This window comes from Apium graveolens, unplaced genomic scaffold (genome assembly GCF_009905375.1).
Source record: "Apium graveolens cultivar Ventura unplaced genomic scaffold, ASM990537v1 ctg6396, whole genome shotgun sequence".
Taxonomy (NCBI): domain Eukaryota; kingdom Viridiplantae; phylum Streptophyta; class Magnoliopsida; order Apiales; family Apiaceae; genus Apium; species Apium graveolens.
Window position 1 is genome coordinate 27,161 of NW_027419439.1, and position 26,672 is coordinate 53,832.

The 26,672-nt window shown below is 33.6% G+C and overlaps 2 protein-coding genes across 3 annotated transcripts; both read right to left on the reverse strand.

The window, feature by feature from the left end:
* Nucleotides 1–334: 334 nt before the first annotated feature.
* On the reverse strand, nt 335–2,799 carry LOC141703261 (protein JINGUBANG-like). The gene is made up of 2 exons (XM_074506829.1): nt 2,058–2,799; nt 335–1,209 (listed from the first exon to the last, which is right to left on the reverse strand). Exons 1-2 carry the CDS (start codon nt 2,637–2,639, stop codon nt 487–489), a joined length of 1,305 nt encoding a protein of 434 aa, XP_074362930.1. The 5' UTR covers nt 2,640–2,799; the 3' UTR covers nt 335–486.
* Nucleotides 2,800–10,104: 7,305 nt separating this feature from the next.
* Nucleotides 10,105–13,211, reverse strand: LOC141703260 (uncharacterized). 2 transcript variants are annotated; one of them, XM_074506828.1, is made up of 2 exons: nt 12,024–13,211; nt 10,105–10,394 (listed from the first exon to the last, which is right to left on the reverse strand). In XM_074506828.1, exons 1-2 carry the CDS (start codon nt 12,628–12,630, stop codon nt 10,372–10,374), a joined length of 630 nt encoding a protein of 209 aa, XP_074362929.1. In that variant the 5' UTR covers nt 12,631–13,211; the 3' UTR covers nt 10,105–10,371. The 2 variants fall into 2 exon arrangements, with proteins under 2 accessions (XP_074362929.1, XP_074362928.1); XM_074506827.1 differs by lacking the exon at nt 10,105–10,394 and adding an exon at nt 11,365–11,709.
* Between the last annotated feature and the right edge of the window lie 13,461 nt (nt 13,212–26,672).

Sequence of the window (26,672 nt, forward strand, 5' to 3'; positions counted from 1 at the left end):
GTGATCAGAGTGATTCTGATACTGCTGTCATCCAAATGCAAAATAGAGCCGGAAATGTACATCGTATAATGTGATTTGCACTGCAGAAATCAACTACTTGCTGTATTCTAGTTGCAGGTAAATGATCAGTTCTGTTTTTTAAGCTTATTTGATTAGTTGTTTAATGTACTCAAATTTGTACCTCTCAGAAGTGGTATCAGATATTGTTTAATTATCTCAGAGATGAGCTTGAGTTCACTACTGATTTCATGAGTACAATCTCGCGGTCTGATATATATTCCTCTTAGTATCATTTTCACAGGCAATCGGATAATCTAATAGTTGTGTCATGACATTATATCCAACTCATTTGTTAATTTGAGAAGAAATTTCACATTTTACATGTTATGGACAATGCTAGCTACTTGTCTGAGCACTGGATCACAGCGATACATTCACGAGAGTAACTACCTAAAACTACATACTTAAAATTGAAAGAAGCCTCTGTTAAGGCTTTAACACAAAGTAGTCTGAACCAATACGTTTTGAACTCGTATTGTTGGTGCACATAACCCTCCACACTTTGAGCACTCCATCCATACTTCCCGTGCAAACAATGCACTCATCTTGATCACTCTCGTCCAGCATCCTTCCCTGAAATGCAGCCAGGCTCCTGATCGGACCACGATGACCCTCAAGAACAGCAATGCAAGTGTGCTCACCGTCCTGCTGCCTGATCCAGACCCGACTCGTTGAATCAGCTGAACCACTAACTACAAGATTAGCAAAACTTGTTAAGCACATTACTGCATGAGTATGCCCCTTGAGTGGTCCACCGTATTGCAATTGCCCTGAAAACCAACCCTTTGTCCAATAGTGAATATAACCATCAGTGCAGCCTCCATATAGTACTCCACCTTCAGAACTTAGGCTTAGTGCTTTAACAGGTGAGTATTTTGCCTGTAATGTCACGGTGAGGGCGTGGGGGCGATCACCTCTACAAAAGTTTCGTCTCCACACTTTGACTGTGGCATCATCTGATGCTGTGTAGAGGACACCATCGTCACCAAGGGCAATAGCATTTACGGGAGCTGAATGTGCTTGAATTGTCTCGATGCATTTGAGATCAGAAATTCGCCATACTTTAACAGTTCTGTCCAGAGAAGCAGAGTAAATAATGTCGTCTGGTAGACTGATAGCCAGTGATGATATCGGAGCAATGTGCTTCATCTGTTACACGTACAGTAAACAGTTCAAAAACTTAACATATGAAGTACTAAAGCATTAATACTATGATTCGACAATCATCAATTAAAAAAATTCATATAGAAAGGTTAAAACACTATTGATGATAACCAGATTACCAGATTACCAGATTACAGAGTTATCAGTACCCTACAACGATGTTTTTCCTGTTCGACGACATTAAAGGTGTTCATGTGGTGTCCTGATGTACTTTACATAACACAACGGAGAGTTTGGTGCAAAACAGTAAACATATTAAAAGAAGTTGTCTGAACTCAAATAGAACATATAGACTTTGTTCTAACTACATTCATTTCGATTATACAGATCAATTACTCATTTCGATTTCAGGAAGTAGTACATCTCCAAACTGGGAAAGATGTATAGTTTTGTATGAGTAGATGAGGAAGCTGAAGAATTTTAATACAATCTTACTTTTTTCATCTTTTGAGTTATGATGGATCTGTTAGTAATTGTCTCACGTCGTTTATAGGAGGGGCAGATTGTTAGAATATAAACAGCAAGATAATATGAGGCCTTTTGAGAGTAACCTAATAACAAATCCGTGCCGACTCGGCCTAAAACAGACAATATCATACATGTTTTTCACCGCTTAGAGGTAAAACATATCAAACTTTAGAATCTAGAACGTTAATTGCAGATCAACATCAATAAATTTGATCAAGACATTCACTCAACCACCAGGCAACTTTCGTCGCAGAAGTAATATCAGCAATTATATGCACATTATATCTCCAGCAACCACAATAAAGCATAGTAAATAGACAAAATTTAAATGCTAATCAATAATGGCTAACTAATTCAATTAGTACCGTCTTATCTTTACCGGAGATGTAGCTCCGAACGTAGCCTCCCATCTTCGGAATAGTTGCTACTCTAACATGTTTAGTAACTCCATTCCAAGTACGACGACTCCAAATCCTAATTTTGCAATCTGCATAAGCTGCAAAAACTCTGTCATTCGATACTTGAATTGCAACAACCATCTTTGCTTTGCTCTTTAACTGACCGCACTCAGTGAACTCCGGAAGTTTCCATATCCGTATCACATTTGTATCAGAGCCAGTGTAAGCTGTACCTTCAGATACCGCTATTGACAAGACCTGCCCGTCCTTTTTAAGGATGGACATAATGTACCTGCACGTTGTGATGGCGGATGTGTTATTTTTTTGCGGGGAATGCAGAGAGGGCGTTAGAGGTTGTGAATCGGTGAGTGAGAATGCGGAGAGTGCAATGGGAGTGGATAGGCGTGGTGGCGTAAACGATGGATTTTCGGAGAAATTTTCAGAGGTGTCTTGTCTAAGCGAAATGCTTCGTAAAAATTCGATGTTGTGGTTTTCTCGTATTGCGAAAGATGGGACGTTCATAATTGGAGGCTCTTCTGTTGGTTTCATGATATTGTTAGCTAAATTGTTTTGGATCTTTGTTGCAAATATGTTCTGGCTACTGGCTTAGTTGCTGAATAATGATCTAAGATGATTAGAAGTATTGAAGGAGAAGAAAAGTGTGGAGATTGTATAAAATGCTGCAGTACTCTTGTGTTAAAGAAATGTTCTTTCTTCTTATGCTCCCTCAGTCCTAAAAAAACGTTTCCCATTTTGGCTTTTTACACTATTCATGATAAACGATTGATTACTAATTTACGTCTAATCTATAAGATCAAATATAGTCATGAGTGTTTTTGTTGGATTCGTATTTATGAATAGTTTAATATAATGAAGTTTTTTAATTTAATACTAATATGAAATTAAAGATATTAATAATAAAAAATGTGTATTGACAAACGTGTCCAATACAAACGGTTAAAGTATTTAGGAACGGAGAGAGTACTACTTAAAATGATTGGCCCATACTCCTAAATATCCGATCCGATCCAATACGATCTCATATTCCCCGACATGAATCCAAGCTCAAAATCGAACTATAAATTTAACATTATTTGATACGAATTTAATAGGTTAAATTCCTTCTGCTAATTCTGAGCAGCTAAACATTTTAAAGTTCATAAGAAAAATTAGTTTTCATAAGAAAGAACATCTATTATATATATAATAGAGCAAAAAAGGGGTTGGATGAGACAATTTATTCCAAATTACTAATTTACCCCTCAATAATAAATACAAATAATTGTCAAATTTAATGCCATGCATTAATTACACTTAAATCATTATTACTCATTATTAATAAATATAAATAATTGCCATATTTAATAACATATATTAATTACACCTAACTCATTAGTATTAATAATATTATATATGTTATCATGTATCATTGAATATTAACAACCTATAATTAGATATCTAAATTTTAATAATATTTGCCTGTATATATACTAAATTCTTGTTTTTTTGAAGACTTTATATAAAATAAATTTATTTTCAGCAAATAAATTTAATATGTTAGCTAATATGAAAATGACAATGTTAGTGTATCAAATATTAAATTTAAGAAATATAATAGGTATTCTCTTTGTATATGAATAAAAGAGTGGGTTATGAGGGGGGGTTTATAATTAAGTTGAGATTCTTATTATATGACCAAATCGAATATAAACTAAGACTGGTTTGAAGATTTTGAATATATATAATAAAATATTAAAATATCAAGTTCATTACAGTTACATTAATATTTTACAATAGTAAGGTGAATCATTTTTTTTACATTAACCAATTTAAAGTTTTTTCAAAGGTATAAGTAAAAGAGTTATAAGATTACTGCAGTGGTATGGAAATCGAAAATTTCGCCGATAAATTGCTACAAGACAACCAAACAATCTATTGAGCAAAATCGGAGCATACAACATATTTGCCATTTTTGATCAAAATCGGCAATTTTCCGATCAAAATTTGACGAATAAAACACACAATTTGAGGCTATGAAGAGAAGAAAAGGAAGAAGAAATATACTCAGCATCGAGTTGGTGAAGAATGACGATTTTAAATGAAGAAATCAGACGGTTGTCGAATAGAAACTGAAAAGATAAGGGAAGAAGAAAAGAGATGCGTAAAAATGATTAAGACTCTTATTATTTTAATAAATAATACACACAAAATAATGTTATAACTTAGTACGGATGTACAAATGCAATTTTACACATCTGAAATATAATTATTTTACTTATATATTTTAAAAAGAATATAAAAATATGTTCGATATTATTTCAATTTAGCATTTCGATAAATTCTCGATTTTTGATAAACCGTAAATCAGTAGTTCAACCAATTTAGTCCATTTTTCAATTTTAATTACCATTGATTACTGACCTATCTATTAATATATTTATCATAAAAAATGATGTATATTGAAAAATGTATTTATATTGTCAATTGTACAATATTATATTTAATTTGTTGGTTTTCATATTTAATCATTACATTTTATAATATGGAAAGTAAGATTACCTCATATTTATTGTATTTTGTATCAATAATTGTACCATGTAAACAACTATAATAACTCCATAAATAACTCTGCAATATTTCATTCTTATGAGTTGTAATTATTTTCATGAGATATGTGTGCTTTCATTTGTATTATATTTTGATCGTATATTACGATTTCATTTCCGCATATTCAATTCATTTTGAGAAAAAATACGTTAAGTACGATATCGATCTCAATTTCATAAAGAGAGATATTTAATTAATCGATCCATTATAGCAGACAGATGGTTACAAGTCAGGACGATGACCCTCCTACTAATATAGTAATTAGCTGGTAAAGTAACGGTGAGGGCATTGAGACACAAATTTTCACTACCAAAATTGCGGCGCCATACTTTGACTTTGACTGTGCATCATCAGATGCAGTCTAGAGAACACCGTTGTCTGCTACTAGCAGCTTGGTTTGTTTTCATGCATTTGAGATCTGAGATTCTCCATGCTTTAACAATTTTGTTCAGGGAAGATAAGTAAATTATGTTGTCTGATAGACTGATGTCCAGTGATTTGATACTTGGAATCAACATAAGCTGCGAAAACCCTGTCATTCGGGAAGTGTTATCATGGAGTTTCTTTTCCTCTCAACTCCCGACTCGATTGAGAATTCCCGCGATATTTGGGAAATAATTAAAATTAATAATCTTATATTTTTAATAAGTTTTTATGATTAAAAATAACCTACTAATTTGTATTATATAAAAATATTAATAATATCTTAATTTTTTAATATAAAATCATATTAAAATTGATTTATAATATAAAGAAATGATAAATTAAAAATAGATATTATATTTCATTGTAAAAAAAATTATCAAGAAAAGTATAGATTATTTTAAAAAAATAATAATATTTTAAATCCTATTATACACACAATCGGGGTCGTGCGGAGAAATACTAATTTTAGACTTCGCCCTGATCCCAAAATTTTTTATAAAAATTTTCTCGTTCTCCGCCCACTAAGAATTTCCTGAATTCCCGGGGACGGGATTGTAATGGGTTCAGGAGAAGCGAGATTAATGTCCATTTCTATCTGTTTGGTTGAGACTAAAAAATGAAGAATGAAAAAAGCGAGCATATTCATTACTAAATCATCTGAACCCCAGTTGTTGATATTTAGGTTGTCAAAGTGAATTTTATATATGTGAGGTGAGTGAAATAAATTGGAAAAATATTGGGTAAATTAATAAGAGTGCAAGACATATTAAAACTAATAAAAAAAATTTATAAATTTTTTTTATAAAAATTAATAAGAGTGCAAGACCTATTAAAAGAATTAGGCACAGATAGATCCCAAAATTTTTTATAAAAATTTTCTCGTTCTCCGCCCACTAAGAATTTCCTGAATTCCTGGGGACGGGATTTTAACGAGTTCAGGCGGAGCAAGATTAATGTCAATCTCTATCTGTTTGGTTGAGACTAAAAAATGAAGAATGAAAAAAGCGAGCATATTCATTACTAAATCATCTGAACCCCAGTTGTTGATATTTAGGTTGTCAAAGTGAATTTTATATATGTGAGGTGAGTGAAATAAATTGGAAAAATATTGGGTAAATTAATAAGAGTGCAAGACATATTAAAACTAATAAAAAAAATTTATAAATTTTTTTTATAAAAATTAATAAGAGTGCAAGACCTATTAAAAGAATTAGGCACAGATAGATCCCAAAATTTTTTATAAAAATTTTCTCGTTCTCCGCCCACTAAGAATTTCCTGAATTCCCGGGGACGGGATTTTAACGAGTTCAGGCGGAGCAAGATTAATGTCAATCTCTATCTGTTTGGTTGAGACTAAAAAATGAAGAGTGAAAAAAGCGAACATATTCATTACTAAATCGTCTCGGCCCTCAATTGTTGATACTTAGGTTGATAAAATGAATTTTATATATTTGAGGTGAGTGAAATAAATTGGAAAAATATTGGTTAAATTAATAAGAGTGCAATAGATATTAAAACTAATGAAAAAAATGACACGCTCTCTTAAAATATAATAACAAATGAAGTACATTCAAAAAAGTATCATGATAAAAACTAAATTAGCCAATACGAGGGTGTGAATTATTGTCTAATTTAATAAAATTTTTAGTACTAATTTTCTTATTTTAGAAATATACTTAATAACAAATAATGAAATGTACTATATTTAATACATTATTGATATTAGATTAAATTTTAATATTTTATTTTTTCGAGTCACTAATTGACTAATCGAAATCATTATTCAAAAATTCGACCGTCTTAGCCAAGATATCGACCGAGTACACATACTCGAACTTATTCACGAGTTGATTTTTCATTAGTCGAATAAAACCCGCATTTGAGTTTAGCTCAGGTCAAACTCGGTCATGCTCAGATTAAGAATTAAAGAGCATAAAAATAAATAAATTGTAAAATAATATTGAACCAATATAATTATTTAATTATTTAAGTGTATTACAAAATTTACTCATTCATCTCACTATGTAATCTACATATGCCCGATTTCTTAAAAAGGTAAAGATTTTCACCTCTGTAATGAATTATAATTAATATTTTTTCCGTTATCATGCAGTTGTATACAATATTAATAAGAACAAGAGTAATATATATTATTCTGGTTGGTTTCATCTTTAAAGTAATATGTAAATTTTATATTATACATATCTATACTAATAAATTAGTTTCAAAAGTTAACTTTTTAATATATTTAATTTTTAATCCGAGTATACACTTCAAGTACTTCCGAATTAAACCGAATACTCTTGATTTAGTAAACTCACTAGGTCAAACTTAATTAAATTGAATTATGATTTTTTAAAAATAAATTCAAATAAAGTATAAGGAAATACTTATTATAATAAAAAATATGAATCATAACAATTAACAAAATAATATATATGTGTGTATTTATGTGAGAGAGAAAGGGTTTTTTTTCTTAAATAATAAGTGGTGGCTTTAAAATTTCATAGTGAAACTAAAAAAACAGAGTCACATAAATAATATAAATCAACATTTTATTCCCTCCAGAATTGAAGTTATAAAAAAAGAATTTGATGAAAAGAGAGAATGTGGGTTATCAAACAAAAATTTCAAAGTGAACTAAAAAACTAAAATATGTAGCACTTGTGTTAGTGACATGAAATTTGTAAGTAGCAGGTTTGGGGTTCGATTGCTATTAGATACAATAATATTAGTACTTAATTTTTACAAAAATTGCGTAAAAATGTCATTTTTATATTTTTTTAATATAAAAGGGCAAAATTGTATTTCACAATTATTAAAATGACTCTTTTTGTCCTTAGTGTTACCACTTAATATATAGTAATAGATAGATAGATACATATGTATTTCGCAGTAATTATGAGATTCAATTTTATGCAAATAATAACTTGATATTATTTTTAATTTCAGACCTCTGCCAACTAGTAATTTAAGTATTACAATTTCAAGTTAAAAAAGAAAAAGAAGATCACAATTATTAACATTTGTTCCCTAAAAAAATTATCATTTGTTAATTTTAGCATGCCAATTTCGAGTTAAAGTAGGTTTTGCAAACTTATTTTCGAACTCAAAATTATAATAAATTTATGTTGATTTTAAAAAAACTGATCAATAAAAAAATTAAATCAATGATTAATTTCATGCTTTTCACTTAAACATAATTAAGAATTGTAGTCGGGCCGGGTCGGGTCGGGTCGTTCGGGTGGATTATTAAAACTTAAACAACCCCAGGTCTGATCATCCAGCCTGTAAGAAAACAGGCTGTAATAATTTATTGTTACAACTTATAATCACTTTCCAAGATAAATTAGAAATTACTCGCTTCCACAATATCTATATATAGCCTCGTATCCTTCATACCTCTTCTTAAATCTTAATCTCTCTCTGATCACACACGCACATTATCTACATTATTACTACAACAATCTAGGGTTACTGTTATTATTACAACAATCTAGTTCGAGTTTGATTTTGAGTTTGTTTTTGACTAGTAAAGAAGGAAGATGGCACTGGCAGAGGAACTAATTACTGATTATCTGAAGCCAGTGATTATGGGAAAAGAACTCCCATGCAACTTCATCAAGTTCAGACAAGTGTACGGTCCGTCTTCGAATCCGTGGCATGTTTTTCCTGACGATGATCAATCTTGGTTCTTCTCGCCTCATCTTAAAGACACTGAGAAGTGCATGTTTGTGTTTTCCAAGTTATCAAAAGTTTCGAGATCAAATAATTCGAAAAAGGCTGGTTCGAGAAAAGCTGGTTTTGTTACTTCTGAGCATACCTCGAAAAAGGCAGGGTGTGGTACTTGGGATGGAAAGACAACGCGGAAACAAATCAGAGATGGAGAGGGTAATGTGGTTGGGGAGAAGAGGTACTTGGCGTTTGAGATTAACGAGATTGATTCGGGTTTGATTGGATTTGATTGTAGTAAAGTTGGATTTTTCGATTAATGCTGGTTTGGATTCTGCTCATAGTATTGTTTTGTGTAAAATTACTTATGATTCTTCAAAGGCGTGCACGGTTAATCTCAAATCAGGGAACAGAATTGCTGGTAATGTTATAAGAACTAGTGGTGAAGCCCGCGAGAAAGAAGAGATTATCAACAAGAATTTGGAGGTAACTAGTTGTGTAATTGCAGAAAATCTCACCGCGATCAATGGTGGTGTTGATAATCGGTCTGGTGCTAATCAATCTCAGGAAATAGAAGATACCATCAACATGAATCTAGAGGCCCTTAGCAGTGTAACAACAGAGAGTCTCAATGGGATACATCGTGGTGTTTATGATTGGTTTGGTGCTACTCAATTTCAAGAGTTGGATGCTTTTTCCAAAGAAAAAGAAGAAGCCATCAACACGAATGTAGAGGGCCCTAGCAGTGTAACAACAGAGAATCTCACTGAATCTCACTGGGATACATGGTGGTGTTGATGATAGGTCTCGTGCTACTCAATTTCAAGAGTTGGATGATATTTTTGGGGATTCTGGTTTTGATGGCCTTGGAAGTGAGGGTTTCAGTTGGGGAGACCTAGGTGATATAAATCCCTCTTTTGATATTCAGGGAGACGTAGACGATTTAGGTCCCTGTTTTGATGTAGATTGGATAATGAGGACTCTGGAATGTGATCCGCAAGAAGGGCCAGTGGAAGATAACAGTATAAGCAATCTTGGCAAGAGAAAATTTGAAGCAGATGAGAATTTATGCATGAGTAAGAAGATGTGCTTTTAATGATTATTAGCAGCAGCTATGGCAAGTGATTGGTAACTATTAGCAGAAGCGGCTTCTGTGTTCATACATTGTTCTTCTTTGAACTTTCCACTCAATGTATCAAATTTTGAATTTATTTGTATAATTTAGCAGACTGAAAAACTTATGTACCATCCAAGATTGATGAATGCAACTTTTTATGATTTTTACTGAATTGATCCTTGTCTTTTGTTGCTGCATACTTTTTGACTTGCTGGATGATAAATTCTACTGAAAATAGAAAATGAAAAGGTTTCAATTAGTATGTTAATGCTTATGAAGTAAAGCGGATATTTATTCTAATGAGCCGGGGAGATCTATGGATATCACTGCCCTGTTGCCATGGCTAATATCTTGTTCTTCTTCATGGAAAACATAGGACAAGTCTTTCTCATTTCTTGATTTCTCAGACTCTTAAAACTGGTGGCACTTCTTGGTTTCTTAGAAAACTACTCCAGCAATCTAATTAAGAATCACTGAGTTACCTGTATCATTGAGACAACAGCTGAAGTACATTTAAACAAGTAATATGGTTGAGAGCAAGAAAAAATATTACTTCAACGAGTTTATTACTTTATCGGGAGTAATATAGTCTGATGTATCTGATGAATGTGCAGAAGTGTCAAATATAGTATTATTATGATGATGGTGTGATTCATTCGAAGAAGTCTGAATGAACACATCAGGAATATCAGTAACGTGAAAAGGATCATAATCCGTGTGTGTAGGAAGAAAGAACTGAGTTGGAGGTATGGTAGGTAACTGAGACATATGGAAAGGAAAATTACGTTCATGAAACTTTACATCACGAGAGACTATGATCTTATTTGTAATCAGATTTAGAAGTTTATATCCTTTGGTGTAAGCTGGATATCCTAGAAAAACACATGGATGTGCTATAGGTTCGATTTTAGGTCTATGTTGTCTGGGAGTAGAGGAAAAACAGAGACAACCAAAACATCTCACACGCGTATAATCAGGTTTTGTATTAAAAAGAATTTCATAAGGCGTGACATTATTCAAATGTTTAACTGGCATCCTGTTAATAAAAATGCAGCACATTGAACACAATGACCCCAGTATTTGGGAGGAAGGTTTGACTGAAAGAAAAGAGCACGAGCAGTCTCCATAAGGTGCTTGTGCTTACGTTCAACCACCCTATTTTGTTGGGGGGGTATCTGAGCAACTTGTTTGATGGAGTATTCCATAATGATGATACAAAGAAAGAATCTGACCTTGACAAAGCTCTAAAGCATTGTCAGTACGAATGATTTGAACAGTGGTTTTGAATTGATTACCAATAAATTGAAGAAAATGTTGAATAATAGACACTGAATGAGCTTTGTTTTTCATCAAATGTACCCAAGTAACTCGACTAAAATCGTCTACAATGGTGAGGAAATAACGACAATTATCATGTGTGCTAACACGATAGGGCCCCCAAACATCTATATGTAAAAGTTCAAAAATCTTAGTGGTTTTTATTTTACTGGAAACAAAACACAATCTATGTTGTCTTGCAACAGGACAAATAGCACAAATACAATCTGAAAGAGTTGAAATATCAACATTCTCTACAATAGTACTGGGCTTATGATAAGGAACATGTCCTAATCGAAGATGCAACAATTTGGCTTGATCTAGTTTAGAACTAACAGCAGTATTAACAATAGAACTAGACACACTGGATGACAATGCAGCAGATGAAGAAACTGTAGAATGAGGAAAAAGCTCTTCATCAGCAAAATAGAGACCTTAAAACAGATTACCAAGAAGTAGGGGCTGACTCATCGAATGCTCCTGAATGAAGCAAGAATTAGAATAAAAAAATATTGTACAATCAGTATCTTTAACAAGTCTATGCACAGAAATCAAGTTAAACTTGAAAGATGGAGCAAATAACACATTTTTGAGTTTCAAAGAATTAGCAAGATGAATGTGGCCTATGTGTGTGACTTTAACCTTGGTACCATCAGGAATGGTTATAAAACTATTATTAGAGTGAATTTCTTGAAAAGAATGGAAAAATTCTAGTGAAGAACACATGTGATCTGAAGCACCACTATCATTTATCCAACTATTAGTGTGAGTAGATGATAAAAGACAATGAGTACCTGCTAACAATGCATTTCCAGAATAAGGAGAAGAATCTTGTTCAATATTTGTCGGAGTCAGCAAAGCCATAAGTTGATTATATTGATCAACTGAGATGTTAGGAGAAGCAGATGAGCTGCCAGTAACAGTTCCAATGCCAGTGCCACTAGAATTATCCCTTGTGGCATTGTCATCTAGATTATCAGTAGAATTTGCTGCAAGGTTAGCAAACCTTCTTGATTGTGATAGTTTAAAACCTGGTGGATAGCCATTTAGTTTGAAACACCTTTCTTTGTCGTGGCCTGGAATCTTACAGTGATCACAGAAGTAAGTCACTTTCCTTTGCTGAAAACCATAGTTAAAATTATTGGAATAGCCCCTGCCAATGACACCAGTACCCGTTCTATTTGTGAATCTCTGAGAATTAGGAGTCCTGAAATTGCTTTGATTTCTTTCTGCAGCAAAAGCAATAGATTCATTTGGAATGAATGGTTTAGAAATTTCCTTATGCCTTTGTTCTTGAAGCAACATCCTGTAAACTTGAGCTAGACTAGGCAAATTATCCATCATCAGGATGTGGGACCTAACATTTGCATACTCATTAGACATTTTCATAAGAAAGATCATTAGTATTTGATCTTGTTGTAACTTGAGAACCTTCTGAGTAATATTGCAGGTACATTGTGCACATTCGCACTTAGGCAAAGGTTTGAGATTATCAATCTCATCCCAAATCTTCTTCAATTGAGTGTAGTAATCAGAAATCGCAACATCATCTTGTGAAACTTGAAAAACATCATGTTCTAAAGCATATAACTGTGCAGAAGAAGCTTGGCCAAATCATTCTTCGAGATCAAGCCATATAGCTCTAGCAGAATCAACATACAATATACTTGCTGCAATCTGAGGCTCTAAAGCAGTAATGACAAAGTTGCAGTTTAGGAGGGTGCGATGAAGACTAGTAACGGATCGGATCTGCTCTGATACCATGTTATAAGTTGCAGTTTAGAAGTAATAAAGATGAAAGTGTAGAACTCCATTAATGGATAACCAAAACTATACAAAGCAATTACATCAGAGAGAGATAGAGTCTTGTAGAGTAAGCTAAAATGATAGAAATCTAACTAACTAATTTGTAACTAACTATTGCTAATATATACAGAATAATTAAGATGTCTAATCCTATCTAGAACTTGACAAAGTGTAAGGTGAATTGCTGCTATGCTGACGTGGAGAATCTGTTGTGGAGGAATATATATTTGGTGAGGAATGTACAGCTGGAATTCTATCAATTAGCTCAACATCCATTATCTTAAAACCGGAGAAAAATATTATTTTAGCAAGATTATTAATATAACTTAATGCAATTGCACTTAAAAAAATAAAGTCAAGTCATGTGTTTGCCTATTAGTATATGTTAGTCATTTTCATGTAAAAAAATAATAACTCGAAGCCATGTTTATGCAATCAAGTCTCATTTTTATAATCAAAATTATTGGTCAAATTAAATGTACTTCTTTTAATAATACTTCTTTTTTTCATTTTTAATATCTGGTAAAGTTATATTAATAACATGAGTTAAACGAATATATATAACGTAATTCATGTTTAAAAAAATTTCATTAGCAGCATAATAGCTGACATAATTTTTTTTCCGATTTCCTTTCTAGAATAGATTAGTCAAGGTACAAATTGTTGGCAAAAAAAAAGTCAAGGTACAATTTTTTTTAAAATACACATCTATTTGCAAACACAACATTTTTCAATAAAATCTTCTCGATTCATTAATTCTCACCTTATGTTCTAACAACACCAAATTTATGTTGTATAAGATTTCATTACAATAATGATGAATATTCATTACACTTTCGTTATACACTATATACCTTTAGATATTTGCTACGTAGGTCGAATAGTCTACAATGTCTTCTCTAAAGGCATTTTCAAATTTCTGAAATTAATAACATGATTCAAGAAAATGAAGCATAAATATACAAATCTTAATATAATATTTGGTAATAAAATGCAGGCAATAACCAATGAAAAAATACAACATCACAAGATACATACTTATTTTATTTTGTTGTTTTAAAATTTGGTTGCTTGCTGCACATGTCATGGTAAACAGATGAAGAATTTTCCCAATCCCGAGTCCATCTACATTCAAATTTTATGGTTATTTAATGTAATACTGTTATGTGCTGGCTTAATTTATTATTTTCATTTATTATTTGAGTGCAAATAAATAGCAAAGACTTGGTCTTTATCGTAGATAAGTGTAAGTTAGGTTGAGTAAGTAGTGGAACCACCTTCTCCTATTTTTTAGCAGTTAAGCAGTTGTAAGAGAGTCTTGTATAACATATGCAGGAACGTTAGAGAAGATATGCTTATAATATTATTTTACAGTTCATCTCTTGAGTTGACAGAGGTCAGAGGCTCCTCTATTAGTCTTGTCTAAATATAGCAAGTATTTATCCTAATTTCATAATTTGTTCCAGTAAGCAGAAAAATAAAAGTATTCAGTATATACCAAATTGATATCAGAGCCTCGGAATGGAATCGCGTATCGAGGGAATCGAAAATCAAATGAAGAGTATGGTCGATTTGTTGGGGAAACTAAGCAATCAGGTGGAACAAATTGCACTTACACAATCCAACAATAGAGATGGTGAAACTTCTGCCAATTATGGAATCCAGGGGTCTGGTGGTGGCAGCTTCCAGAGAACCAATTTCAATAGTTCTATTGTGCCGAAACAAGTAAAAACTGATTTTCCTCGCTTTGATGGCACCAGAGATTCAACATTTGATTCTCGATATAATTCTGAGAAGGTTCTGGATTTCTTTGGGCAGCTTACTAAATTGCGACGGAAAGGAACAGTACAAGAGTATCAAGTTGAATTTGAAAGGTTATTAGCCAAGGCAAGTTCTTTGCCACAGGATCGAAAAGTGAGTTATTTTATTAGTGGTTTACGTGATGCAATACGTATAGATGTACAAGCCAACAGACCCTCCATTCTGTCTAATGCAATTAGCTTGGCTCGATTATATGAAGCTAGAGATTTTTCTTACCAACGGGGGACTCCAACAAGTTCTAAGGTCACATCTGACGCTCGTAATGCGACCACTAGTAAATTATCTACCCCACAAGTAAAGAAGTTAACTGTTGAAGAAATGAATGAAAGGAAAAGAAAGAAACTATATTTTCGCTGTAATGATAAGTTTGTCCCGGGACATCGCTGTAAGAAGTTGTTCTCTATTCAAGTTTGCCAAGAAGATAGTGATGATGATGCTGAAATGGAGATTGAGGATGATATTGTTGGTCAAAATATAGAAATTTATTTGCATGCTATGGCTGGAATGCATTCGTCTGACACAATAAGAGTTATGGGCAGTTTGAGAAATAAAAAAGTAATTGTGCTTGTTGACACAGGAAGCACACACAATTTTGTTTGCCAGAAGATGGCAGCAAAAATAGGGTTGCAACCAACATCAAATGGAAGCTTAGAAGTAATGGTTGCCTCCGGTGAAAGATTGAGAAGCTCAGGTAAGTGTTCTAATACTGAGTTAATTCTACAAGGTACTCCGGTAATTGTAGATTTTTATGTACTCCCTCTTGAAGGTTATGATATTGTGTTGGGTACCCAGTGGTTGAGCACATTAGGTCACATGGGATTTCTCTCAACTGCAGATGACATTCAAGGTAAATGGAAAAGAAGTCACATTAAGGGTCATCGAATTCCTTTAGAACCTGGTAAGGGTCTTGTATCAGTTAAACCATATAGGTACCCGTACTTTCAGAAGGCAACAATAGAGAAACTGGTTGAGGAAATGCTTGCTACTGGTGTTATTCGGCCAAGTAACAGTCTGTATTCTTCACCGGTTATTTTGGTAAAGAAACATGATGGTTCCTGGAGAATGTGCGTTGATTATCGAGCCTTAAATAGCATTACAATAAAGGATAAATTCTCTATTTCTGTTATTGATGAACTTCTAGATGAGTTACACAGAAGCAAATTCTTTTCAAAGTTAGACCTTCGTTCCGGCTATCATCAAATTTGAGTCCATCCATCTGATATTGAGAAGACCGCATTTCGAACTCATCATGGACACTACGAATTTTTAGTCATGCCATTTGGTCTTACCAACGCTTCGTCATCACTTCAAGCTCTTATGAACGAGGTATTCAAGAAATATTTACGCAAGTTTGTTCTAGTTTTTTTCGATGACATATTAGTTTATAGTAAATCATGTTCTGAACATATGCATCATTTAGAGCTCTTATTTTCTATCTTGAGAATAAATGAACTGTATGTCAGGCAAGAAAAATGTGAGTTTGGCAAATGCCAAGTTCATTATCTTGGTCATGTGATATCAAATTCAGGGGTATCTGTGGATCTTGAAAAAGTTGATGATATGGTAAGCTGGCCAACACCTGCATCCCTAAAGGTGTTACGTGGGTTCTTGTGGTTGACAGGTTATTATAGAAAGTTCATTCACAGTTATGAAAAAATAGCCGCGCCACTCACACAATTGCTTAAAAAAGATTCTTTTCTTTGGTCAAGTGCAGCAAAAACTTCATTTGTACAACTGAAAAAAGCTATGACAAATGCTCCTGTTTTAGCTTTACCTGACTTCTCCAAACAATTTACTATTGAATGTGATACAAGTGGTTCAGGTGTGAGAGTTGTTCTCATTCAAGAGCGTCCAATTGCCTTCTTTGGTCGAGCTTTACAAGGAAAAAATCCGTTGATATCCACATATGAGAAGGAGATTCTGGATTTAGTATTAACAATTCAAAAATGGCGGCCATATTTACTAGGCAGATCTTTTGTAGTCAGGACAGATCATCGAAGCATGCAATATTTTTGGAGTCAAAAGATTACAATACTATATCAACAGCGGTGGTTATATAAATTGTTGGGTTTTGATTTCGTGATCGAATACAAAAGGGGAAAAGAGAATACGGTTGCTGATGCTCTCTTGAGAAGAAATGAGGATGGAACAAGTGTGAATGCAGAAAGTGGAGAACTTGTAGCTATTAGTCAGCTGATTCCTGATTTTGTAAAGGCCATTCAGAATGAAGTGATATCCAGTTCAGCTTTGCAGGAACAAGCTTAACGTATTATGGATGGGGAGGCGTTGGGACCGTGGAAATTCAACAACAACATTATTTTTTATAAAGAGAGAATTTACCTTTCTGAAAATTCTCCTTTAATTGATGTGATACTGGTACAATTTCACAACAGTACTCATGAGGTTTACCAAAAAACTCTTCAGAGGATACGAACAGATTTTTACTGGCCAGGAATGCGGCATAAGGTTCGAAAGTTCATTGCAGCTTGCGATATTTGCCAAAGACACAAATCTGAACATTTGTCTCCAGCGGGGTTACTCCAACCACTTCCAATTCCACAACGCGTATGGAAAGACATATGTATGGATTTATTGGCGGCTTACCTATGTCTAAAGGTAAAACTACAATTTTTGTGGTAGTTAATCGGTTGTCCAAGTATTCACATTTTATCTCTTTATCTCATCTTTACACGGCTGCTGGAGTTGCAAAAATATTTGTTGATAATATCTTTAAATTACATGGGATGTCAAAGTCCATTGTCTGTGATCGTGATGCAACTTTTACAAGCTTGTTTTGGTCAGAGTTATTTAAGCTAAATGGCACCAGTTTCAACTTTAATTATGCGTATCACCCAAAAACCAAAGGAATGGAGCCAGTGGTTGTCATGGGCAGAATATTGTTATAATACGAGCTTTCATTCAGCTATTAAAACCACACCATTTGAAGTAGTATATGGCAGGCCTCCTCCCAACTTATTGTCTTACATTCCAGGCATGACAAAGGTAGATTCTGTAGAGAAAGAACTGGTGGCTTGTGATCAAGTTATAAGAGATTTGAGGACCACTTTACAAGAAGCTCAATCACGAATGGAGAAGGTTTATGATAGCCACCATAGAGATAGGGAGTTTGTAGAGGGAGATTGGGTTTATTTAAGATTGCAGCCATATCGTCAAGCTTCAGTTGCAATGAGGAAAAATATGAAGCTATCTCCAAAATATTATGGTCCATTTAAGATTGTCAAAAAAATTGGCGTTGTTGCTTATAAGTTGGACTTGCCGAAAGAGTCTCAAATACATCCTGTGTTCCATGTTTTCTTATTAAAGAAAAAAGTTGGAGACAAAATTGAAGTGCATACAGAGTTGCCAGCTATCAAAGATGATGATGGGTCTCTTTTTCCAATGCCTCAAGTTATTCTAGATTATAGAGCTCGAAAAGGTGTGAAAGAAATTCTCGTTCATTGGCGTGGTTTATCCCCAGCTGAGTCGACTTGGGAAGATTTGAAGATGATGAAAGTCCAGTTTCCGAAACACAACCTTGAGGACAAGGTTAGGTTTTTAGAGTGGAGGAATTTGTTATGTGCTAACTTAATTTATTATTTGAGTGCAAATAAATAGCAAAGACTTGGTCTTTGCTGTAGATAAGTGTAAGTTAGGTTAAGTAAGTAGTGGAACCACCTTTTCCTATTTTTTAGCCGTGAAGCATTTGTAAAAGAGTCTTGTATAACATATGCAGGAACGGTAGAGAAGATATGCTTATAATATTATTTTGCAGTTCAGCTCTTGAGTTGACAAAGGTCAGAGGCTCCTCTATTAGCCTTGTCTAAATATAGCAAGTATTTATCCTAATTTTATAATAGGTTCCAGTAAGCAAAAAAATAAAAGTGTTCAGTATATATCAAATATGTTTTCCAGTTATTTATCACATCAATATATAGTTAAAAAGAATGACCTCAGCCGAAGTACTATATCATTTTATTATATAAAATACGTGCCAACTGTCTAGTACTGAATAAATTTAAATTTTACAATTTTGGGATTTTATCAAGATCCTTGATATTAGACTAAAAATTTTGTCATAGAAAAAACTTTATACAATTTTAATCAATTTTGTATAATTTTTTATTTAAACTGTTACTTTCAGTCTTCAAATTAAACTAACTAGCTCTATAACCTGTGCAATATACATGCATACTCTAAATTGTTCAGCTTGAAATTATTTTACCTTCCATTGTTAACTGCATATTCATATTATCGCCCAACGAATGTATGATTTATTTGTTTGTGTATATGAGATGTATTTTTTGGATGTGGTGGCATTGTGGTAGGACATTTTATTCTGTATTTGACATTAATATGAAACAATATATGTAGGAGTATTCATTGCCACTGTTGAGAGCGATCTATAGAGGTTACGGTAAAAATGTTTGTGATTGTTTAAATTACAGTAGAATATAGTATTTTGTTCAAATATAAATTTATTTTTATAATTGTTATTTAAATTTAAGTCTTCTTAAATTTTTTATTTTGACGTAATAAACTATTCCCCTTCCCTCATTCAATATTAATAAAAACATATCTTATTTTTTGAACTTAAAATTATAATAAATTTATGTTGATTTAAAACATTTGATCAATTAAAAAATTAAATCAATGATTAATTTCGTGCTTTTCACTTAAACATAATTAAGAATTGAAGAATTAATTTTTTTTTGTAATAATTTAAGATTTATTATTGAAAGACAAGTATTTGAAGTCGAGTCGGGTCGGGTCGGATTATTAAGGTCTTGAACAGCTCCGGGCTGACCATCAAGCCTGTAAGAAAACAGGCTGTAATAATATATTGTTACAACTTACAATCTCTTTCCAAGATGAATTAGAAATTACTCGCTTCCACAATATCTATATATAGCCTCGTATCCTTCGTAGCTCTTCTTAAATCTTAATCTCTCTCTGATCACACACGCACATTATCTACATTATTACTACAACAATCTAGGGTTACTGTTATTATTACAACAATCTAGTTCGAGTTTGATTTTGAGTTTGTTTTTGACTAGTAAAGAAGGAAGATGGCACTGGCAGAGGAAGAAACGAGTAAATACGCGAGAGGATTCAGGTTTGATCCCTTTGACGAACAACTAATTACTGATTATCTGAAGCCAGTGATTATGGGAAAAGAACTCCCATGCAACTTCATCAAGTTCAGACAAGTGTACGGTCCGTCCTCGAATCCGTGGCATGTTTTTCCTGACGATGATCAATCTTGGTTCTTCTCGCCTCATCTTAAAGACACTGAGAAGTGCATGTTTGTGTTTTCCAAGTTATCAAAAGTTTCGAGATCAAATAATTCGAAAAAGGCTAGTTCGAGAAAAGCTGGTTTTGTTACTTCTGAGCATACCTCGAAAAAGGCAGGGTGTCGTACTTGGGATGGAAAGACAACGCGGAAACAAATCAGAGATGGAGAGGGTAATGTGGTTGGGGAGAAGAGGTACTTGGCGTTTGAGATTAATGAGATTGATTCGGGTTTGATTGGATTTGATTGTAGTAAAGTTGGATTTTTCAAGATGCATGAGTATAGTTTGAGTGGGATTAATGCTGGTTTGGATTCTGCTCATAGTATTGTTTTGTGTAAAATTACTTATGATTCTTCAAAGCCGTGCACGGTTAATCTCAAATCAGGGAACAAAATTGCTGGTAATGTTATAAGAACTAGTAGTGAAGCCCGCGAGAAAGAAGAGATTATCAACAAGAATTTGGAGGTAACTAGTTGTGTAATTGCAGAAAATCTCACCGCGATAAATGGTGGTGTTGATAATCGGTCTGGTGCTAATCAAGATACCATCAACATGAGTCTAGAGGGCCCTAGCAGTGTAACAGCAGAGAATCTCAATGGGATACATGGTGGTGTTTATGATTGGTTTGGTGCTACTCAATTTCAAGAGTTGGATGCTTTTTCCACAGAGAAAGAAGAAACCATCAACACGAATGTAGAGGGCCCTGGCGGTGTAACAACAGAGAATCTCACTGGGATACATGGTGGTGTTGATGGTCGGTCTCCTGCTACTCAATTTCAAGAGTTGGATGATATTTTCGGGGATTCTGGTTTTGATGGCCTTGGCAGTGAGGGTTTCAGTTGGGGAGACTTAGGTGATATAGATCCCTCTTTTGATATTCAGGGAGACGTAGACGATTTAGGTCCCTGTTTTGATGTAGATTGGATAATGAGGACTCTGGAATGTGATCCGCAAGAAGGGCCAGTGGAAGATAACAGTATAAGCAATCTTGGCAAGAGAGAATTTGAAGCAGATGAGAATTTATGCATGAGTAAGAAGATGTGCTTTTAATGATTATTAGCAGCAGCTATGGCAAGTGATTGGTAACTATTAGCAGAAGCGGCTTCTGTGTTCATACATTGTTCTTCTTTGAACTTTCCACTCAATGTATAATTTAGCAGACTGAAAAACTTATGTAACATCCAAGATTGATGAATGCAACTTTTTATGATTTTACTGAATTGATTCTTGTCTTTTGTTGCTGCATATTTTTTGTCTTGCTGTATGATAAATTCTACTGGATATAGAAAAAGAAAAGGTTTCAATTAGTATGTTAATGCTTATGAAGTAATGGGGATTTCAGTTTCAATGAACTAGGAGGAAATCGCCTTTTTAAACTAGTTTCGTTAGAAGCAGAACTACAACAGAAAAGCATGGATCAGAAATCAGATTCGTGTAATATTTATCCCTTCTAGTTCATACCTATAATATAGCAATCAATGTAGAAAAATGTGAACTTTAGAAAGTAGAAATTTTGAATTTTCAGGATCACTACATACTGATAAGCTTACAATAAATGTTTTGAGTGTATTTAATAGTTTGTTTTGGTTTTTGAACTCATTACAAAGTTTCCATATTCTTGTCCATAGACAAGGCAGTGCTACTGAGATTGTCAATGTTGTTATACTGTCTGTACTGCACAAGGAGTTGATTCCATTGATCTTTCGTACAATTATTATTACTGTTTTCCTTGTAAGTTTCCTTGAAAAGGATTCCTTACTTCAGCGCGAGTCACAGAAACAATTTGAAATGAAGTCTAGTGATGGAAGCAGCCAAGCCAGGTATGTTGATCTCTGCTTATCTGGTATTATATTGCAAAGCTATCCGGGTGATTTTGTCTAGGCTTCCCTATGCTTCCCACACTGGTAGTTACCACAAAATTAAAGTTGAGCAAATTGCAGACGTGCTTTCTGATCTCACTGATCTACCGACATTTCTTGCATTGTTATCCGGGTGATTTTGTCTAGGCTCCCACAGCAAATTGCACACGTCACACGTGCTTTCTGATCTCACTGCTCTGTTGACATTTATTGAATTGTTAACATTAGCATATATCAGTTTGTGGTATTCCAGTGTTGCTAACTCGCTATAACCAACAGGACGTAACAAGTCTGTCTCAATTCTGTATTTAATACTTTCAATATTAGTGTTGCAACATTGAATTCTCGACTCTTAAAACAGGTGGCACTTCTTGGTTTCTTAGTAAACTATTCCAGCAATCTAATTAAGAATCACTGAGTTACCTGTATCATTGAGACAACAGCTGAAGTAGTAGTCCTTGCTTTGTGGATGGCATTCTCAGAAATTTAGCCAAGCAACTACATTTGAGTTATGAACAGGTGGCATAAGATCCAGAACCTCAAAGTTCCTACAAAGGTTTTGCAGAAATGATATTCCAGTTAGGAATATTTTATCAGTAAAGGTGTGTCGACTCCTATCGTGTGTCAGTGTGCAAGGCTGTTGTAGAACATCTGCTACTTTGCAGCTCAATATTGCTGGCAAGTAATATGCATTTCATATAGGAAATTATCCACGGCCAACTTGGCTGGGATACACCAGCCGCAATATTACATTGCGGGCTGCCGCAATGTTTCATGGCGGCGGGTGAGTGCACCCGCAATGAAACAATGCGGCTGCTGTATCCCATCCAATGATGGCTGGAGATCAGAAAACTCCGTGGACAACTAAAATATTTGCACTACAAGAATATTTAGTTATAACGACAGAAAACTCCGTGGACATCCGTTAGTAAAACTGCTTGCTAACGGAATGACAACTAAAATATTCCATTAGAGGAAACGTTGCGGGGAAGTCGTTGCCAACAGATTTATTTTCGTTACTAAATTTAATAGCCAGCAGACTAATAACAGAATTTTTATTCCAGTACACAACAACATCCCGACCAACCTAACAACGGATTATTCGGTTGATATTATTAGCAACCCTATGGCAACCTAATATCCGTTGTTAAATTTAGTGGCATATTTGTAACAACAAATATGTTGCTAATATTAGTAACCAAATGAAAACGAAATTTTCGTTATTAAATTTTATAACAAATTACCAACAAAAAAACCGTTGATATTATTAACAACTCTATAGCAACCTAATGTCCGTTGTTAAATTTAGTGGTAGTTGTTGCTAATATTAGCAACCAAATGAAAACGAAATTTTCATTGTTAAATTTTATAACAAATTATCAACAAAAAATCCGTTGGTATTATTAGCAACAGAGAATCTCTGGTTAATTTTTAGTAACAAATTCGTAACAGAAAATACGTTGTTGATTTGAATTTTATTTAGTAACAAAATACCCACTAAATCTGTTCATTTTGGTGACAAATTTTCAAAGAAAATCCGTTATTATGTTATTTTCCCAACAGATGCATAACATATTCTATATATAAGATTTTTAAAACATGGACAATTTTATAAATAAAGATAACAAAAGACAAAAGTCTTTTTGTATTATAGTAAAACCAGCAAACAGATATAGAAATCCTTAAATACCGATAACTAATTCAAAATGGGGCTAAGAGTTACAACATCTCTCTAGCCCTATACTTAAAAACAGATCAAACATAACATCCAAAGTTAGCAAATCTGATACACTGGTACTAAACCAGATTTTGCCAGATGAGTGTAACCAAAATTATCAAGCCTAATAATTAAACGGGCACTAAACCAGATTACCAGATTTCCCCAGTGTTACGTTACACGCACACAAACATTTATAATTTCAAGTCAAATGCATACCAGACATGCTAATAAGTAGTTAAATACTAGTTGTCATCATTTTCACCATCTAAATTGGCAGGGGACTGATCACATTGAAGTCGGACCGAAGTAGCTTCAATAATCCTGGCCAACTGATTTTCCATTACTTTCATCCGTTCGTTCATCTCAAGTAATTGGCGCTTCAGCCTTTGATTTTCTTCTTCGCCAACAAAAGCAAAGGATGACGTGCAAGCCTTATTCTTGGACTGATAGAAAAGTCTTTTAGAAGAACCAACTCCATATACTCTCTTTTTCTTGTCAAGCCCTCCAACCGCTTCAAGAAATAATGCATTATTATCCACAGGCTGCCCAGCTGCCTCATGCAGTTCACGGAGTTTTAAAAAAGTTTCCTGCATTAATTCATGTTACACATGAGCAAAATATACAAGTTTTGCTATACATCTACATGTAATTCACGGAGTTTTCAGAGGTTGAGAGAGTTTATTTTACCATAATCATCAAATTCTTAACCTCAAATAATCACAAAAAGAAACAGGTAATTTTCAAACTTGAGTTTTTTTTGTAGAGAACTTAGGGAGTTTTACAGTGTATTTATTTAGTACAATCCTTTATCACACAATATACAAGTTTTGCTATACATCTACAAGTCTACTTGCTAAACTTAATCAAACACAAACCAGTCCAAGACAGGGCAAATTGCAAACATCATCACACTTGTTTAAACTAGTAAACAAGTGGGCTTGCAGAGACGCGCAATCACATTGAATTCCAAACAACTAAACCTAAAACTATACTACTATAGTATGGGCGCATTGTTGACCAAATTTATGTATACCTACTTCTAATTAATTCCCATGGACTCTCTGTTAACTCTGTTTAAGCAACTTTCCAACCATTTTACAAGCATATCATATGTTAATCAATAGACAAGCATATGTGCATAAATGGATATTCTCAATAATAAAACTCCCATATGTTTGTTGACTTTTTTTGTCAATCCACACGACTTCCTCCTCATCTTCACTCTCGTCATCCATGATATCATCACCCTCGCTAATAAAATTCTTCTTTTTCTTTACATGTCTGGTGTGTGTCTCATAAAACATTTGGTCAGCAGTGGGGGGTGCTTAAACTGAATTTTCTGTAAAAACAAAATAGAGCAAATTTTAGAGCACAACAATTTTGTTTTTAAGGTTTAAAAAATCCTGTGAAAATTGCATTATACAGCTTACCAAACGAGTTGCAACCAGCCTATGTGAAGCGGAACCACTCGTATGTGTTGAAAAGGAACCATCAATCCCGCTGCGCCGATTACTTCTTTGAATGAAAGACAATTTTTGAAATTTCTTAGATTCCCAAAACTTAATCCAGCTCGCATAAACATTCTTGCCAATTCTAGTATCTTGTTTCTTATTCTTTTCCCAGTTGGAACGAGCTACAGAAACAACTTCAGAATATTTCCTCTTTGCACTTGTCAACCAACCATCATGAATAATATCATCTTCTTGCTTCCACACAAAAAATTTCTATAATAATAAAAAAAAGACAGATTATACAAAGCAATTCAAAGTTTTGATGTGATTCTCATATAAGTATATATATCATGTTTCCCTTGGAATCACAAATGACTTAACTAATTCTACTATAAAAAAGCAAAAAGCAGCTGCTGTAAAAAGGCCAAAAGCAGCAACTATATCTTATTTATAAATTTTAATTCCGGAGAAAGAGAAAACATGAGGTTAGTTAACATTAAAATTCAAATTTATTAGTAAATAAAAGAATGCAGATTGTTAACAGATATAATACCAATCCATTATTAACAGATATAATACCAATCCATTATTAGTAATGGGTCTAGAGTTTTTTCCTTGTACACTTGCTAATACGGAGTAAGTATTAATTTTCAAGAATCTTTTAAGAATACCTCATAACAGTAGTGATAAAAGGAGAAGCAATTGGGTATTAAATATTGTACATTAAGCTTTCATTATTTTTTCCTTTGGAACTATGTCATAAAACAGAACATGTTTAGAAAATGGACTAATAGATAACACTCATAAATTTCCCAGTTGGATAATTTCATGGCATCTTCAAGATATAGCATTGCTTCCCCTCCACCACTCAGAAAATTTGCACTTAACCCAGGATATATAAATGTTTATGTTTAACCCAGGGTATATAAATGTTTATGTTTAAACAAAAACCCAAGTCAGTCATTTCTCATAATTAATTGACTAGAAAAATAAAATACTCAACAATAAACAAAATTACTCATAATTATAATTAAAAAACAAAAACTATCTTGGAGAAAACAGCTCCACAATCGAGGATCTCAAGAACCAAGATACTCTCAGCTCCACTTAACTAATGAGATGTTGCATCTTAGTATATACTAGTATTTATATAAGGTCTCCATCCATTTGTATATTGCCTATAAATACTCAGATTGTTGGCAGCAAATATAATCGCTTCTTATTTATTACAAGATTATTAGTGATTAAGGAACTTAAGGATTACAAAATAGCTTCCCAAATTAATAGTACACAATGCTTGTGCATAATTCTCTTCATTGTTTCCCTTCTTTCTGGCCTAGCTAGTGCCCAGCTCTCAGCTAGCTTTTATTCTTGTTGATTTACGAGACTATTAGTATACATAATCATCAGTCGGAAGTTTTAAAAATTTAGTGGTCAGAGATAAAGTCAGAGATAACACTGTCCATACAGGTACTCAAGTAGTCAGAGATAA

Excerpts from the sequence above, each read along its gene's own strand:
- LOC141703260 (XM_074506827.1), bottom strand. The coding sequence starts at position 12,630 with ATGATCTTTCTTATGAAAATGTCTAATGAGTATGCAAATGTTAGGTCC. Across the intron at positions 11,710-12,023 it reads TGGAAATGCATTGTTAGCAG|GAGCATTCGATGAGTCAGCC; the intron begins GTACTCATTGTC and ends TGCTTCATTCAG.
- LOC141703261 (XM_074506829.1), bottom strand. The coding sequence starts at position 2,639 with ATGAAACCAACAGAAGAGCCTCCAATTATGAACGTCCCATCTTTCGCA. Across the intron at positions 1,210-2,057 it reads TCTCCGGTAAAGATAAGACG|ATGAAGCACATTGCTCCGAT; the intron begins GTACTAATTGAA and ends TACGTGTAACAG.